Source organism: Euleptes europaea, chromosome 9, assembly GCF_029931775.1.
Source record: "Euleptes europaea isolate rEulEur1 chromosome 9, rEulEur1.hap1, whole genome shotgun sequence".
Lineage (NCBI taxonomy): Eukaryota > Metazoa > Chordata > Lepidosauria > Squamata > Sphaerodactylidae > Euleptes > Euleptes europaea.
The window spans coordinates 45,322,757-45,341,560 of NC_079320.1; the positions used below are offsets into that span (position 1 = coordinate 45,322,757).

The following is an 18,804-nucleotide window of genomic DNA, read 5'->3' on the forward strand; positions in this document are numbered from 1 at the left end:
CTTAAAAAAAACACAGAAAAAGACACAAAGAAAAATACTTTTTAAAAGATACACAAAATAAAGACAAAAATATAACAACACTGGTGGTAGATCTACCCAAAAAATGATATAAATGGTTTCCATTTATCTAAAATAAATCCATATGCAATTGCCGTCTATACGCCATGCGTTCAATAGAGTTCTAAGGTCCTCAATCCATTGATTTACTGGAGGTGGTTTTTTATCTTTCCAGTGTTATAATATTATTATTTAAGCTGAAGTAATGGCATAAAGGGTCCATTTTCATTGACCATCCGTTAGCCTCCAAGAGACAGATGAATAGTACATAGAAATCTTCAAAAATAAGTGAATATTCTAATTTTAAAAATGATATAATAGCTTCTTCCCAGAAAAAACGAATGACTGGATGCATCCAAAGCTTATGTTTAAGGGGCACATCTGGTAAGCTGCAGTGCACTTGACTCAATCCTTTGCTAAGGAGTTGCTGTTGTGTCCAGTAGATCTTGACATAATTTTTTGCTGAATAGGTCTCAATCCATGGAGAGAACAGGTATAAACTTTAAGGCCATATCCCATTGCTTTGGCAAAATAAGGCGATCTAGTTCCTTATTCCATTCATTCCTGAGACTTTGCATGTCATATTTACTAACTGGCATCAAACATTTATAAACAAATATTGTAGGTTTTGTTTTCTGCCTTGATTCAATTAGAGTATCCAGGAGTGAAGGAGCCTCTGAGACAATGCTGCAGGGCCATATTTAGATGCCAACATCTACTACTTAAGGTAGAAAGTAATATCTTGACCTCAGCTCAGACAATGGCAAAAACTCATCATCTTTTTATATATATATTTCTTTTGTTTTTTATCCCATAATAAAACAGGTGCGTTACTCTTCAAGAGTCACTGGGACTCAGGAAGGAAAGGCTTCTACCATCTTGGCTGTTGAGCTGAAGTTGCTCCGCAGCAACTGGATCCCTCATACGAAAACAGGACATGTTCAGAGTCTCTCTCCTCTTTCTTAAGGCACAGCCATAGCCCCCAACTTCCATGCTTTTGCATTTTTCATTACAAAAACCTTCAAAGTACTTTACAAAGAATTAAAAGCCTTCTAGGGTAGAACCATGCTTTTGTAAAGAACAATCTGTAGTATTAGAGAACAATGTAATTTGTCACTGCATATCAGTTTTGTTCAAAGATTTCTAACATATTCATCACTACAAATCCTGAATGTTACCAGAAAGAAATTAAGTATGCTTCATTGATAGTACGTTAGTACTGTGATTCATACGCTCAAGAGCAATGTATTTCAGAATCCAAGGAACCTTTGTATACTGGGCAACCTTACAGCTAGACCATACATATTTTCAGGGGGAAAGGGGGATTACTCTGAGAAATGTCTGCAAGAGGATTGTTTTCTACATGCTTCTTCTGAATTGCACAGCAGTAAAACTTAACTTCAGGGCCTTTGTTCTGCAAAACTGATGCTGTCATTAGGATGAACAGTATTAACAGGAACAGCCAAATGCATTCATTTCGGCGGCAGGTGGAAATTGAGATTCATATCCTGATCATCCAGGATCTCAGGAATCTAGGTTTGGCATGTTTCTTCTTTCAAACCATGTAGTGCCATCTTCATGATTCACAACCACTGTGTAAATATAATTTAAAATAATAAATATAATGTACCATAACGTTTGGGGTATACATTTTTTAGATCAAATTTGTCTTTAGTAATTTCTTCCGCATGGTGTTCTTAGACTAGATAGTTCTGATGTCATATTGGTTATGCAGAATGAATAGGATGTGTTTTTATTGGACTCTGTTCCATTGATGTAAGAATGTACACATACTTCAGTTGTATAGACTTCTCCTTAATAACAAGAAAAAAGGATGGTATATTTCTTCAGCGTTAGCTGCCTTAATCATAAAATGCCAGTCTGCTGCAGTAATGGTTTTGTTTGCTTTCACAATTGTAAAACAGCACACACTGGCAGCAGAGGCAGATCTACTGTGAAACTAATGAAGCGTAAGCTTCAGGGCCCCCAATCCTGGAGGGGCCCCCAAAGCAACTTTTTTTTAATGAGTGAATTTCTCTACAAAATCGATGGAGTTTTTTAGTGATAGAATCATAAGCCAATGGGTTGAAGTACTTAATATTGACTTTAGAATATGCTCTTTACCCATTTCACATGGCCTCAAAATGTCCCTGTAATTGGTCAAATTTCAAAATTTTCTTGGGGGCTTGTGGTGCTCGAACCCCCCAGCTGTAAGGGCTCACTGAGCTCATCAGAATCTATTCATAGCATACATTTTGGCAGCTGGATCCTCAAATCCTTTGTTGGTGCACGGCTTAATAATTCTATAGCTCAGCCCTTAGGCTACAGCCAATCAGAACCATAAAAAGACATCTGAATTCTCAATTCATGCTGCATTCGTCTCGCTTGTGCATTTTAACACCAAATGATCATATTTTCACCTCTTTAACATAATGTGCCCCCTCTGATGACCCCCCTCCCTATTATTATTATTTATTAGTTAAATTTGTAGCCCACCCTCATTCCGGGTAAAAGCCGGGCTCAGGGAGGGTGTCATTCTAGGCCTCAAGTGCAGCCTACAGGCCCTAGGGAGGCCTATATTAAAGTAGTTACCAGGCCTACATCTCCCAGGTACCCTCTGGGCCTTGTGATTGGTGGAAGCGGATTTGGAGGGAAGACTGGGGCCAATCAGGGGTAAGGGAGTGGTGCCTGGGGAGAAGGAATAAAAGGCCTTGCCTGAAAAGGGAGGGGGTTCACTCCTAGGGAGCAGGGCTGGGGAGAGGCTGCTGCAGACGGAGGGATCCCTCATACAGGAAGGGGTGAGTTTGTCCCGGGACGAGCCTACCGGCCGCCTCCGGGGACACGGTCTCCCCCCCCTGACGCCCCGGGTTCCGGGCTACTCACGGGGGCGGGGGAAGCTCGCCGGGCCGCCCGGCCCTTCCAGGGAGAAGCGGGGGGGCAACAACGCCGGTTCCCTTCTCTCTCCAGGCAGCCGGTGAGACGGAGCACTGCCGCCCGGAGGAAGCACAGACGGGCCGGGAGCCACGGGATCCGCCGCGGCCGGAATGACGCGGCCCGCCGGACTCCGCCCCCCGCCCCAGCTGATGGTCGGGAGGGCGCGGGTGGGGCGAGGAAGAGCCGGCGCAAGGGCAGGAGAGCCCGCTAGAACCGCGCAAGCGGCTGGGCGCGCCGGGGGAGCACCGGAAAAGGGTTGGGAGGAGGGAAGGGGCAGGGCCTCTCTGTCCGGGGGAGGGATAAAAGGCGAGAGGGGAGCAGAGGCCGGGGAGGAAGCTGGAGAGGAGTGGCGTGCTGGCCAAAAGTGGGTCAGCCAACAACCTGGCAACATCTGAGGGAGGAGAGAGTTCGGACTCCCCCTCGGACTGGTCTGAGGCCGAGGAGGCTCCCCCGCCCGCACCCCTCTCTGGGGCAGAGACCCCAGGGGTCGCCGGAGCTCAGGCGAGGCGCGACAGAGTTAGCCTGAGGCCTAGTGCCAGGAGACGGCTAGGGACAGTAAAGATAAAAGTGTTGGGGTTTTTATTTGTTCGATTGCCTTTGTTGTCCTATTGTGGCTTGAGTTAACATTATTATTAGACCTTTTTAATAAACTGTTACTCTGCCCTGGCTCTTCATGCCTCATTTGGTCACCTAGAAAGTATACCCTGTTGGAAGAAGAAGCAGCCAGGGGCAGGGAGGGTGCTCTGGGCCTTCTTGAGTTAGGCTCACACCAGAGTGGTGGCAGCTGCTGAAGATCCCCATTCATCTCTTACTTGACAGCAGGTAACAACAATCATAATAAAATAATATATATATAAAATTCATGTAATCAATAAAATTCATAAAACCATACAATATAGTTAACAAGATGGTACTGATATAATTACAGGGCCATTGGCGGCCCGGCCAAGCAGCCAAATCCTCATATCAGAAGCCCCGAGGGAGAGGAGAGGGAGGCCAGTAACAATGACAATCTGTGGTCACCCTCAATTGTAGGCCTGGTGGAAAAGCTCTGTTTTACAGGCCCTGCAGAACTTCTGAAGGTCCCATAAGGCCCTGATGTTACTTGGAAGAACATTCCATCAGGCTGAGGACAGGGCCGAAAAAGCCCTGGCCCTTGTTGAGGACAACCGCACACTTTTAGAGAATGAACCAATACTTTTTTCCATGCATTGATGTTGGGTAGTGTGACTTTCATGCCTCCAAATTTTCTTTTTCTTCTCTTGGTAAGTTTTTGCTCCTTCTTGCCACCTGCCCCTTCCTGTTCCATCCACTTTCTCTTTGGACCAGCTATGACCTCCTTTCCTCTCCATGATCAACTTTAAGGTCACTGTTTCCTTCCACTGGCTCCTTGGACATGGAGTTTCCACTTTTTTTGCCCTTCATTCTATTTCCAAGGAAAGGAAAGCTGAAGTTCTCCTGATTTAATGATGAAGCTAAGACCCATGCCATAGTCCAAACACATTCTTACCACCAAACCAACATAGACCAAACCTTACATGACAGCCTATCTCCATTCTACGAAGTTGTTTCCAGTAACTAACAGTTCCTTCTCTCCATAATTTTTCTAAGTTTTACACCTTTCTGTAGAGAAATTTACTGACTGCTTAGACTGAATATCAGTGGGATTACAGAAGAGCAAAGGGAAACTGCATTGCCTGTTAGAGTCTTTGTTATGCAGCAGAGACCTTTGGTCTCACATCTTGTGCTGCAGTCTTCTCAGGTGCACTGGTTTTTATCTAACATTGTCGTTGCCTTAGCACAAAACACCTACCGTAATTATAATTTAATGGAATAAATTACATAGGACTAAAATCATCATCATTCATAATAAAGTAGAGCCACCTAGTGGTAACAGTCATTCTTCCTCCCATCCACCCTCCCCCTTTTATCTATACAGTGCCTTTTCAAGAAGGATTAATCAAGATTGTGCACACATCTCTTGGAATACTGTAGCTGAAAATCTATTACTGGAAGGTGAATTTGTGGATTTCCCTCTTCCCCCCCAAAAAAAAAAACAACAACACCATTGTGGGCCTTTTAATCAACATAAGGACTTTTGTGACTTGATGGAGATATATTAGAAAGAGATTGTTTGGAAGGCAGAGGAGTTGAAGGGGCAAGGCTCATTCTAGGATGGTACAAGGTAAATTCACAGTAAACTAAATCAGGATTATAAATACAGGGCAACTTTTTCTTGTGAAGCAAAATACATTTGCCTTTGGTATGCAGACTTTGAACAAAAGCCTATTTAAATGTTTATAACAGTTTGTGTAGAACCAGTTAGTTGGCCAGAAATATAAATGCTCATGAGGAATAATCTCCTGCAAGAAGATATCTTGAATTTCCACAAGAGTGTGGTCAGTGTGAATCTAACCAAAGAGATGGCCACTTTTACAACTGGACTCTATGGCACTGAAGTCCCTCCCCTCCCCAAACCCTGCCATCGTCAGGCTCTTCCCCCTAAACCTCCCGCCGATGACGAAGAGGGACCTGGCAACCCTACATGAGGACTTTGTATCAAATATGCAATGGGAGTCTTGTGCTTCCCAGACTGACACTTATGACCCTGGTGCATATGGAGAATCCATTTCAGCCTCCTCCTCCATGCCATTTTCACATTCTCAAGCTCCATTGCAAAACTGCAATATTGGCTCCATTGTACGCTGAAGACATCCAGTTCTTCCTGTTAATGGATGGTCAGCTGAATGTCATCCCAGATGCATTGGCTGAATGCCTAGGGAATGTGGTGGGTTGGCTTAAGCAAAGATGCCTGAAATTGAATCCATCAAAAGTGGAGGCCCTGAGGCTGGGCCAGAGTGGACTGAATTGGGCAATTTTTTTACCAACTAGCATTGTCCACCTCTGCCAGTAGTTTGGAAGTGATCCTGGATGCCTCCCTTTCCTTGGAGGCCCGGGTTGGCTGTTGTCCATCTCTGCCAGGCCTGGTCACTTATGCCCTATCTGTCCCGCTCTGACCTAGCCACAGTGTTCCATGCAACAGTCACCTCCAGATTAGACTACTGTAACTCACTCTATGCAGGGCTACCCTTGAAACTGCTCCAGAAACGACCATTGGTCCAGAATGCAGCTGCATGGATCCTCACAGGAACCCTCTGGAGAGTGAATATGCAACCTGTGCTCTACCATCTTCACTGGCTTCGGATCAAGTTCAAGGTATTGGTGCTTACCTTTAAAGCCCTAAACAGTCTGGAACCTTGGTATTAGCGGGACCGCCTCTTCCGCTATTCCCCCCAAAGAGCTTTAAGCTTCTCTTCTGATAATCTCCTGGATATCCTTGGCCAAAAGACCATCCGCTTGTCCTCAACCAAGGCCATGGCTTTTTCAGCTGAACTCTCTGTCTAAGAAGATTCAGGCCCTGATGGATCTTTCCTAGGAAGGCCTGTAAGACAGATATGTTCCACTAGGCCTACAACTGAAGACAGCAATGAGCTACATCTATGGTATTCTATCTACTGGCCTGAACCTTTACGCTTCCCTCCTGCTTGCTCTTTTCTTCATCTCTTCTTCAGCCTCCTCCTCTCTTTGTTTTAATCAATCTGGGTTTTGTATGATAATGGCACCATTGTCTTAGAGTTGTTATTCCTGCTTATGTTATACTTCTGTCATTGTTATACTGTCATTGTTATTACTGAAGACTTGTTTTAATTTTGTTGACAACTGCCCTGAGCCCTGCTTTGAGCCCTACAATATTATTATTTTTATTATTGTTGTTGTTGTAAAATTATGTGGCTTCATGTAATTTTTGCTGTGCAGCCAACAGCAGCAACACAGTGCAGTTTGAGGATATGAAAATGGCATGGGTGGGGAGCTGAAGCTGCTTCAACCCACAGGTTGTGATTGTCATGCCATGATGACTTTGAGTGAAGACTGGCACAAGTGGGACAGAAGTTCTCATGGGATTCCATCCTGTGTTAAGAACAATGGAATTATGTTGTAAAATATAACAATAGGTGGAATGAATTTTAGAGTCAACAATAAAGCAGCGGAGACCATTGTCCAATTTGAGAGCTATTAACGCGTCGATTTCAGAATACAACTGGAAGATTGTAAGTACCTGGTGTTGGCGTTCAGGTCCTTTTCTTCTTTCACAGGAGTCAGACATTCACATTCCGCTAATAAAAGATTGGAGACAGTGAAACTGTTAGCCTTAGGAATTTCTGGAATGTGTGTTCAATTTGAATAGCAATGACCACATGGTAGATCCCTGGAGGACATCATTTTTTATTTTTAATATTATGTCTAGAGCCATTAGCCCATTTAAAAAACCTTTGTGAATGCGTCGGCAGCCATAGTAACCTTTGTTTTATCTATTTTAGTGCTTTCTGTGTATATAAACATTGCCCATCTCTAACACTTTGCCTTTGTCACAAGCTAAAAATAAAAATGGATAATAATAAATGACCCATCATGCAATTGTTTGTTATCACATCTGTTATTCTGCTGGATTATTCCAGCTGGCAACTATCTGTGTTGTTATCCTACTAATGCTGTTGCTGGGTAGCACCCATCAAGTAGTATCAACTGAGTGTTGCGTGCCCACTTTGAAGACCACTGGCAAGGTCAGTGCCCATTTCCACCATCCACCACATGTAAAGAGCAGTTTAAAGTCTTTGGCCACTTACTGTGAGCCCTCATGTTGGCACTTTGTAGCACCCAAAGGTTAGCTGGGTGAAACATGAAACAATCCTAAATTCCACTAGTTGGGTTCGGATACCACATGAAACAAGGGTTTAATTAAAGTAACTATGGTTAATGTAATTGTCCGCACACAGGACACACTAACAATGGTTCTTGTAGGTTATCCGGGCTGTGTAACCGTAGTCTTGGAATTTTCTTTCCTGACGTTTCGCCAGCAACTGTGGCAGGCATCTTCAGAGTAGTAACACTGAAGGACAGTTCTCTCAGTGTCAAGGGTGTAGGAAGAGTAATATATAGTCAGAAAGGGGTTGGGTTTGAGCTGAGTATTGTCCTGCAAAAGTAATGTGCAAGACAATGATTAGCACATTACTTTTGCAGGACAATACTCAGCTCAAACCCAACCCCTTTCTGACTATATATTACTCTTCCTACACCCTTGACACTGAGAGACACTGTCCTTCAGTGTTACTCCTCTGAAGATGCCTGCCACAGCTGCTGGCGAAACGTCAGGAAAGAAAATTCCAAGACCACGGTTACACAGCCCGGATAACCTACAAGAACCAATGAACTCTGACCGTGAAAGCCTTCGACAATATTTTACACTAACAATGGTTAGTTAAAATGCATCAGTCTAGTTAAAATGCATCAGTTAGTTTATTAACACAGGGCAGTTTTACTGCCAAAGTGCAGTGTGTGTGGGGGGGGGGGTTGTACCTTTCTCACACAGGATGCCACCACATGTGAAAAAGCTACCATTTTCTGTAGATTGGCAAACCAAGCGTATACAAAAGTTTGCTCTGCAGCTCCAGGCACAGGGCTGAAGGAAGAATGTTTGCTGATGTTTATGCATATGCATAGGTACATTTACATTTGTGCCATCATGTGAAGATACTTTTTGCCCATGCTCTGAACATGTACAAAGCATTTACAACAACCTCAAAGGTTTTTAATCTTCTGACAGCTCTTTGGGGCAGTTTACTTAGGGATGCCAGCCTCCAGGAAGGACCTGGTGATCCCCCGGAATTATACGTCATCTCCACACTACAGAGTTCAGTTCCCTGGGAGAAAACGGATGTTTTGGAGGGAGGACTCTATGGCATTGTACCCCACTGAGGTCACTGTCCTCCCCAGGCTCCCCAAATCCCCAGGATTTTCCCAACCTGGATCTGGCAACTACCTCCCCATCCCAACCCCTGCCGGTAGCCAGGGGGGATCTGGCAACCCTAAGTTTACTATTACTGGGGAAACTGAAACAATCCCTGGGGTAGGGATTAAAAACAAGTCTCCCATTTCCATATCTAATATTGCATTCATTAGATCACACTGTAGACATTTCCACAATTTGGACCCCTTGGTTCTAGTATGTATGTATGTGTATACAATTCCTTCTTTCTGCCAACCATTTTGTGGCCCTTTTCAACTAACATATCAACAGCACATTCCCAGTGTCAAAGAGTTTGCATGTAATATACAGTGAATTTGGCAAGGAAGCGCAGAGATCTGAACAAGGGGCCAGGAGCCACTGTAAGAATAACTGGGCAGGCAGAGTCCTCTTCTATACTGGACAATAATCACAACTAGCCATCCGCTTAACAAAGTAGCAAAAGGTTGCATGCCAGGTAATGGAGGGGCAATGGAAAGACTAAGAGAAGGGGATGGTAGTCATAGCAACACACCTGTAATATCATCCTGGTGACAGCATTGAATAAAATGTTCTATGAGATGTTAGTCAATAATTTTTTTAGACACAGTACACGACAAACTCCTAAATATGTAAAACATGCAACTGCCTTGAAGAAGTTCTCTGTGTATTTAAAATATCACAAAGGTTTTCATTAAACAACTACTACAGCATATCAAATGGACATCTTTGCTGATTAACACTTGCTTTAAAATAAGCATCCTCCATAATATATAAAGAATAGTTCCTTCCCTGGCATTAGCTTCTGCAACTATTTCAGCATTTCAGACAAAAATATGTTTTAGAAACTGAGCCAAGCCAAGGGGAAACATTAGAGATGATTTCATTAGAAAGGAAAAGGCCTGGAAGTAGGATAGGATACATACCATTTTGTTTCAAGCTGTTCATCCATTTATCGAGTTCTTCCATCTCTATTTCCATTACAGAGGGAGTATCTTCTTCAAAAATAGGACTGAATAAGAAATAGAACTATGTTTTGGACCATGTAGTTAAGAGCTATTTTCATTCAGACTGATATTTTCAATATGGTTATGTCAGCCATATATGTAGAGCAAATCTAAATGTTTGGCTCTTAGTCCTAGTTTTAGAAGAATGTGTCAACTGTTACGCAAGCATTATAGAGCCAATATACTGCTCAGTGGAGCAGCAGGAGCAAAACTGGGGAGAATATTGGCAATGAATGATGATGATTTTAGTCCTATGTAATTTATTCCATTAAATTATAATTAGGTGTTTTGTGCTAAGGCAGTAAAACCCATAGAGTTTTGGGTTAATCCTAGAGTGCCATATTAATGTGGTGATGTAATGTCCGGAATCTGGATTCATGTTGGAAATGACATTGTGGTGTTGGCGCAATGTTAATGCTCAGGGTGTTAGCAGAGGTTAACATCTACTAACAGCCTGTTAAGGTTGCCAGGTAGGTCATTTTGAGGGCAATTGCCCGCCAATCCACCGGGCTGTCCGGAGCAGGGATCGCACATGCACGCAGCTGTGCGCAACACAGTTATGTCACTTCCAGGTTTACCCCTGGAAGCGCTGCATCACCATGGCCACTTTAGCACTCAAACCCCCAAACCACCGGTGTTTTGGGGGTTTGAGTGATAAAATGATGTAAACTCAGAAGTGATGTAATCACATTGTGTGCAGCTTGGCATGCGTGTTATCGCCCCAGCCCCGCTCCCAAAAACCTCCCGCCGATGGAGAGGGGGACCTGGCAACCCTACACCTTATGCAAGTAATTCAGGGCAGAACTGAACATCTCTTCTCAATTTTCCTTCAAGTGTAGGCCCATACTACAGTACTTTGCCAATATAAGACTGCACCATTGCTAGAACTATATATAGCAAGGCCTCCAGAATAGTTGCACACTAGTGAATGGTCTCTGAAGTTTTCCTGATTAAATTTTAGGCTGCATCCACACAGGAATTTTTCCCCATATAAGCAGCAGGAAGCCCCTGTAGTAAACAGAAAGATCCACATGATGTTGTGCACACAGCAGACACGACTATTGGAGAAAATTAAAACCTCTTTTTGGGGGGAGGGGGCTGAAAGGAGAAACTGCCGGGTTGCTGCACTTTCAAAATAGCAGCGGATAATTTGCTGCCATGTGTAATGCTATTTTCTACCACTTTTATCCCTTTCCCTGTTGAGGCTTTTCCCCTTTCCCTGCTGAGACACCCTGTAGTCTTATAAAATGGCTCAGTAGGGAAACAAAAATAGAGGGGAAAGGGGGGGGTCTGGGGCCATGGAGCAACCAGTGAAATTGATGTTGTGTCTGCACAGGTGGGATATAGAACTGAAGGCGGAGCGGGGTTAAGGAGTGGCAGCAATGAGCAGAGTAAGAATGGAGCACATGGATACTGTTCCTGCCCCATTTACTTTTGCTGCCACAGCAGGGGCATGTTTTTGCTCTGTTGTGTACATACAGCCTTATGTAACTACATTTTGCCCTGTGCTTCCTGCATTTCATGGCTCCTTGGCCCTGCTGTTTGTGTTTCTCTTTCATCCATCCTACATAAAATCACAGGACAGTGTAGGGTTGCCAGCTCTGGGTTGGGAAATACCTGGAGATTTGGGGGGGTGGACCCTGAGGAGGGCGGGGTTTGGAGAGGGGAGGGACTTCAATGCCATAGAGTCCAATGGCCAAAGCGGCCATTTTCTTCAGGTGAACTGATCTCTATCGGCTGGAGATCAGTTGAAATAGCAGGAGATCTCCACCATCTGGAGGTTGGAAACCCTAGGACAGTAAGGGTCTACTCATGGCATCTGAAGAAGTGGGCTCTAATCTACAAAAGCTTATTCTGTAACAAAATGGAGTCTACATAGCACGAATGGTTCAACAAACTAACGACAGTATATAAAACACCAAAGACCAAGGAAATCTCTATACATCTTACCTTTTACAGTTTTCACTTCCCAGTTCCTCTGAAATGAAAACATAATTATGGAAGAACTTGTAAATAATTCCATTTTTAATGTGAAAAACAAAGAATTTCTAAACTAAGATGTAGGCATCGCATATTAATATACCATCTACTCTGCCTGCACAATAATAAAATGGGGGGAAATGTACCCAAGCCAATTTGGACTCTGAAAAGCAGAACCCAAATTGCCCTGTGTATTCTGAGCTACTACACACTCTCTTGCTGAACCTACTGAATAAACACAGGTTTTCTATGTTTGGGTTAGGGTTGCCAGGTCCCTCTTTGCCACCGGCGGGAGGTTTTTGGGGCAGAACCGGAGGAGGGAGGAGAGGGACTTTAAAGCCATAGAGTCCAATGGCCAAAGCGGCCATTTTCTCCAGGTGAACTGATCTCTATTAACTGGAGTTGTAATAGCAGGAGATCTCCAGCTATTAGCTGGAGGTGGGCAACCCTAGTTTGGGTGCAGTGTACTGAATGTTAACCTGGTAAAATGATGCAGGGGGAAAAGGTTCCTCCTCCCACCAACACTGTGTCTCCAGTCCCTGCCCTATTCTCATCAAAGCTATTAGCTTTATTTATTAATTTTAAATCTCACAGAGGATCCTAGCTACTATGCTCACATCTAATTTACTCTTAACTGTGACATCTATTCTCCAGTCATGCGGCTATCAAATTCTACTGTTAGGGTGAGAACAATGTTCTGTGACCAACGACAAAACCCTAAAGACCCCATATAAATGGCTCACTCACTTGCACACCCTGACTCCTTTGTTCACTGAATTTGAACTAGGGTTGACAACCTCCAGGTGGGGGCGAGAGAACTTCTGAAATTATAACTGATCTTCAGACAACAGGAATCAGTTTCCTTGGAGAAAATGGCTGCTTTGGAGGGTGGACTCTAGGGCTGTCAATTCAGTTCGTCCGAACCAAAAAAACAGCTGAATTTTCCGCAGTTCGAGGGTTTCAGTTCGGATGGAACCGAACTGAAAAAAGGTGGGAAAACAATGCCCCGAATTCAGCAAATTCGGGACGATCGCCGAATAAATTTGGCAGGTTCGGCGTTCCCGAACCTGCCTTTTCCCGCCTTTAAAGACCCACCGCCCACTTTCCCAGGACTCCCGGGAAACCAGGCGGGGGTCTTTAAACTCCCCACTTAGGCTCCAGCGACTCTTGCCTTCCAGCAAGGCGCTTTAAACAAATCTGCGCCTTCCAGCTGGGAGGCGCAGATCTGTTCCCCCCCCCCATGCGCCTTCACGGGGCTTCCCTGAAGCCAGGCGGGGGTGTTTTAAACAGATCTGTGCCTTCCAGCTGGGAGCCGCAGATCTGTTTAAAGCTTCCCCCCCGCGCGCCTTCACGGGGCTTCCCTGAAGCCAGGCGGGGGGCGCTTTAAACAGATCTGCGCCTTCCAGCTGGAAGGCGCAGATCTGTTTAAAAAGCCCCCCGCACGCCTTCAGGGAAGCCCCGTGAAGGCCCGCAGGGGGGCTCTTTAAAGACCCCCGCTCCCTTCCCGACTCTCGGTTTGAAGTGGTGGGCGCCGCCTGGGCAGGCGGCGCACAGCACTTCCAAGACCCGGCTGAATTTCCCCCCGAACTCCAGATCTCATGCCGAATTTTGCGGATCCGAAGCGGGGGAGTTCAGACTTCAGCACGTCCCGAATTTAAAAGGGCCGAATTTTGCCGAAGCTGAACTTTACCATATATTTTTTTCAACAGCCCTAGTGGACTCTATAGCATTGTACCCCAGTGAGGTTCCTCCTCCTCTCCAGACCACACACTCCCCAGGCTCCACCCCCAAATCTCCAGGAATTTCCCAACCCAGAGTTGGCAACCCCAATGTGAACTCTGTTTTCCCTATGTCATATTGGAGGGTATGTTGTTGGCGTGTAGAACAAAAGATTAAGAAATATAAGAGAGCTGGACGCAGAAGCAGGAGGCACACATGGACACACATGTTTTCTCATGCTGCCTAAGCATGCACCTGTGAGTTCATGTTGGTGGGGGCTGGGGAAAACAGTGAGAGACTCCTCTATGCAAAGGCACTGCATAATTTTGAACAATGCCTGTACTCTATAAGGAAGCCCAGGCGATTTTTACATTGCCATGGGTTCTGTTGAGGGCAATAAAAGTAGATATAACGGAAAAGAAGTCAAGAAGACGGTGAAGTGAAATCCAAAGGATTTTTTTACCCAAGTGGAAATTAGTAGCTGAGGTAAATTTAATACTGCAGCTCTGGTGTATTAATATTCACAACATAGTCTAACAGGGAACAGGAGACTGCAAGCAATGAATTCCTTGAATCCACCCGGTTCCAACAGTGAAAGCAACATAATAAGAAGTCAACAACTGCTTTAAAAAGTGTTTAGTTCAACACCGTCTCATGCTGTGTATGTGAACTGGACTTGTTTATAAACCAAAACTACAGGAGATTACTGCGAAGGAGCAAGGCTCTTAAAACTCCAAAGCTGCAGAGGATTTAAAAATCATTGATATTGCACAACAACAAAACTGATCAGAGATTAATTGCCAGAGGAGACATGGGTGGACAAGACACTAGATGAGATAAACAGAGGCAACCACATCCAGTGGAGGTTAGGATGTGGTATTACAGATGGTCACTGCCTTCAAAAGAGCAGAAGGCACATTATTTTATACCTCACAGTAAATAAAACAAGGGAAAAAAGGAAGAGAGAAATGAGTAATAACTGGATTTTTGTTTTTTGGCCATCAAGTCACAGATGACTTATGGTGCCCCATAAATATTTTCAAGGAAAGAGACGTTCAGAGGTGGCCTGCCATTTCCTGCCTCTGCATAGCACCATTGGTATTCCTCGATGGTCTCTTATCCGAATACTAACCAGGGCCGACCTTGCTTACCTTCCAAGATCTGACTGAGTGGAAATGCAGTACATAATTTCCTAGCTGATACATCTAATTTCAGCATATCTTCTCTATAAGGTTTAAATGCTATTAAATGTCCCACCAAGAATATATCGGGCTTAAAATAGTCTCCAGACTGCACCACAGTGCATGATTCAAATAGATTACTGAAATTTAGCCTTGTCTAGCAGATCCTGCCAGGTTGAATACAGCATATATACCTGTGTTTTACAGCCCTATTACCAGATAGTATCTTCTAAAGAATATATAGGTACCACTACAAGAAAAAAAAATCAGAAAGCAAATGCTGAAAATTTTCCTTAGGGTCCTATATCTATATCGGCATGTATCCATTCATGCAGTTCCTTGGACAGAATGGCATTTCTATTCGTAGAAGAGAGGCCAGTAATTTCTGCTGATTCCCAACTTCCCCTTTGCCCCCTATGCTGTTCCTAAGGATCTGCCGACCCCCTAGGAACAAAATTTCAGGGGTTCAGCAGGAGGAAGAAAGTCCCACTCAAAATCAGCAAAACACTGGATACATGTCAATATTGTCATCCTGTTCTTCCTTCAAGGAGCACAGGATAGAGTATATGACTCCCTTTTGCTCCATTTTACTCTCACAACAACCTTAAGGGGTATGCCCTGCTAAGTGTGTGGGGCCAGGAATTACTTGGGACAGGCCCATGGTTGTCATAGAGGCCATGAAATCCTGAGCTGCTCCTGAGAGCCTGGCCTTGGCATGGATGTTAAAGTCACCCAAGACCACTAGTTTTGGGATCTCCCCAGCACACCTGACACCAGTTCAGCTAACTCAGAAAGAGAGCCAACCGGGTAGTGGCCAGTACACCAGCAGAATCCCTGTCATGTCTAGGCACACTGTTGGAGAAGGAACCTCGACAGATAGATGGAGTCGCGATAGACCACTGTGACCCCACCCTGTTGCAAGGAAGAAGGGTGGGCCTGAAATAAGAATTAGTTGGGTCCACCTGCAGTTGATTCTAGCCGTGTTGATCACCCTGCCCCACCAGTCCTAAGGGGTATTAACAGCCACTGAGCACAAGGTCATCCAAGTAAGTTCTACAGCTGAGTGGGGATTTTAAGCCGAGTCTCTCCAATCCTAGCTGAACTCTCTAATGACTACACCACACTAGTTCTTAAGATACCATCCTGAAACTATACTCACAGCTAACTGTGTATCTTTAGTGTTTGACCCTTGTGAATGAATAAGTTTTATTTGCATGTAGACATAGGCCATTACAAACATGTCAACAATCACCTCTAATAGTTATGTGTGTGTGTGTAAAGTGCCTTCAAGTCGCAGCCGACTTATGGCGACCCCTTTTTGGGGTTTTCATGGCAAGAGACTAACAGAGGTGGTTTGCCAGTGCCTTCCTCTGCACAGCAACCCTGGTCTTCCTTGGTGGTCTCCCATCCAAATACTAACCAGGGCCGACCCTGCTTAGCTTCTGAGATCTGACGAGATCAGGCTAGCCTGGGCCATCCAGGTCAGGGCCTAATAGTTATAAATGTTCATAATTAAAGAAGGAAAATATTCTAAATTAGTAAAATGCAAGACAATGTTAGCTAAATATTGCAATGAAATCCAGGCAAACCAGTAAGAGCTATCAACCATTTAAAACCAGCTCACAGGATCGACTCTCTTAGCAGTCATGTTGGACCTTATTTTCTTTGCTGCCAAGGCAAACAGAGAGGTCTTATAGGAAACAAACCCATCAGAGTCTGTTAACAGAAATATTAATTTCTCAACACTAGAGCTAGTATTTAAACCAGAAACCAACCAGGCAAGGAATTTAGCCTAGGTTCTGCATACAGAGGGCAGTCGAGTATATAATGATGTAAATCCTCCAGAGCAGGCGATACGCAAATACAAAAGTGTTGATCTTTTGGTATCCGACAATAGCGCCCAGCCAATACAGCCGTTCGCATAGATTGAAAGCGTAGGGACGTAAAAGCTGATCTAAGTTTTGGATCTGAAATAGTGACGAAGTAGGGAGCTCTAAGGTGGTCAGTTTTTTAAAAAAAAAAATTAAACCAGGGGGCAGTTTGACCCTTGTGTCCGATCACAGGCTGTCTCATTTATATTGGCCCTTTTATGCTTCACTGCGCACTTTCTAAAGGCTCTGCCTACATTTGCTTTCCTTTGCGTCTTACGACGGAACCATTTGAATGGGAAACTTGCAGTTTCTTTGACTGCATTCTTCTTCAAGTGGCTTGTAGACACATCATCACATGATTCACCTGAAATATTATTAATTTTTATTTTAGCAAGTAGCAATGGCAGTCACCGCAGTTACCCTAGAAGGGCATTGTGAAAATGTTAAGAATAAAATTCATTCTTCTGAGAAACAAGTTTTTGCTTCTTTATTGCATAAATCCAACGCTTGCTTATTAAGGACAAGTCATGAGAAAATGGTCAAAGTAAATTATCTGTGGCCCAAAAGGCTTTGCTGAAAAGCCAGAGAATCCTGGTGCAGCTGTGCTGGGTATGTGAGATAAGCAGACAATAGTAAGATGCGCAGTCCAACCAGGTTCAATAAGATTTTCTGTATATTCTGGAGTTAAGTTTAGCCAGATTATTATTGTTAAAGGGCTGTAGGTAGGGAGAATTCAGCAATGTGTTTGGCTCTAACTACACTGCTCTGCCCATAATCTGCCAGGCAATGAGGAACTGGGAAAGATTACAGAGTTCAGCATCTGCTTGTCTCATTCATTGAAGTTGGTGTTTGCTACTTGTTCTCTTCCTTACTACAGTCAATAGCAAACTCTTTCTCTTTCATGTAAGGGTTATGGTGGGGAGGGAATCTTGGGCCACTGCTTTCTCTACTTCTGGGGACCAACAGGATCAAAAATGTTCATGACAAGACCATTCAGAGGTGGCCCTGGAGCCAGCATGGTATACTGTGAGTCAAATTAGGATCAGGGAAACCAGGTTCAAATTCCTGCTTTGCCACAGAAACTTGTCAGTTGACCTTGGGTCAGTCACTCTCTCTCATCCTAACCTACCTCTCAGGGTTGTTACTATGAGGATAAAACAGGAGAGAAGAATGCTGTTTATAAGCCACTTTGGAGAGAAAAGCACAGTATAAATTACTTGTCCCGAGACGGGCCCAGGGGCAGCCCGCCTGGGACTACAAGACCCTACCAGCCCCAGGGGTACACAGGAAAAGGGGCGACCCGGGGAGGGAACCAAGGGGAATCAAGAGGCCGAGCCCTTACCTGCTTCTCTTTTCTTCCCCACAGACGCTGCAGCAGGAGATGGAGCAGCCGGGGAGGAGGACGGGGGCAGAGGGTCTGGCGGGGAAGGGAAAGACGGCTGGCCCCTCAGAGAGGGAGGCCAGGGCCGAGGGTCGGGAGCCGGCGCCCACCCGGCGGGCAGCCACGATGGACTCGGCCGCCTAGCCGCCTCCCCGGCCGCTGGCCTTACTGGCCTCCCCGCGGCCCAGCTGACAAGCGGGCGGGCGCGGCCCAGCTCCGGCGGTTGTTCCCCCCGCCCCCGAGAAACCGGCTGGGAGGGGGCGCGGGCTGAGCAGTTTGGCCCTGGCCGAGGGGCGGGGCCACAGGGGCGCGGCATACTCCCGAGGGGGAGGAGCCCCTGAGCCCTCATTAAGACTCAAGGGGGCGGGGCCAGGGGGAGGAAAGGGCGGAGCCTGGCCTTTATAAAGGCCATTGGAGCGGAGGCCGGGGAGGAGAGTAGTCAGAGTGCCTTGCTGCAGGCTGAGAGCGGCGGGACTCTGGCTACGTCAGAGGGAGAGATTGACTCGGACTCTCCCTCTGACTGGTCTGAGGCCGAGGAAGCTCCTTGGGCTCAACCAGTGCGGGCAGCAGAGGAACGGAGGACCCGGGACCCTGAACCCCCAGCCCCTACATTACTAAATAACTACATTTTAAATAAGGAGTTAAAAAGAAGTATTCTAAAAGATCTGTGATAGAGGATACTATTTTGAGAAAACAAATATACTTGTGAGCCGGAAAGAATATGAGGCAAATAATAATAACAGTAATGCCAACAACAATAACAGATGGGATTAAATACATAGGAGAAAGAGGTGAGAATTCTATGTATGGCAAAGCATAGATCCAACTTAAA

At 45.0% G+C, this 18,804-nt stretch overlaps 1 protein-coding gene across 1 annotated transcript in view; it reads right to left on the reverse strand.

The window, feature by feature from the left end:
• Window positions 1-1,580: 1,580 nt before the first annotated feature.
• The window catches only part of TMEM154 (transmembrane protein 154), a 28,556-nt gene continuing 11,332 nt past the window's right edge, over window positions 1,581-18,804 (reverse strand). Inside the window, exons 3-6 of the mRNA XM_056855930.1 lie at window positions 11,791-11,818; window positions 9,760-9,845; window positions 7,109-7,166; window positions 1,581-1,649 (exon numbers count right to left, since the gene is read on the reverse strand). Of these exons, the coding sequence (XP_056711908.1) occupies window positions 1,634-1,649; window positions 7,109-7,166; window positions 9,760-9,845; window positions 11,791-11,818 (188 nt within the window). The 3' untranslated portion in view covers window positions 1,581-1,633. The remainder of the gene's footprint in view (window positions 1,650-7,108; window positions 7,167-9,759; window positions 9,846-11,790; window positions 11,819-18,804) is intronic.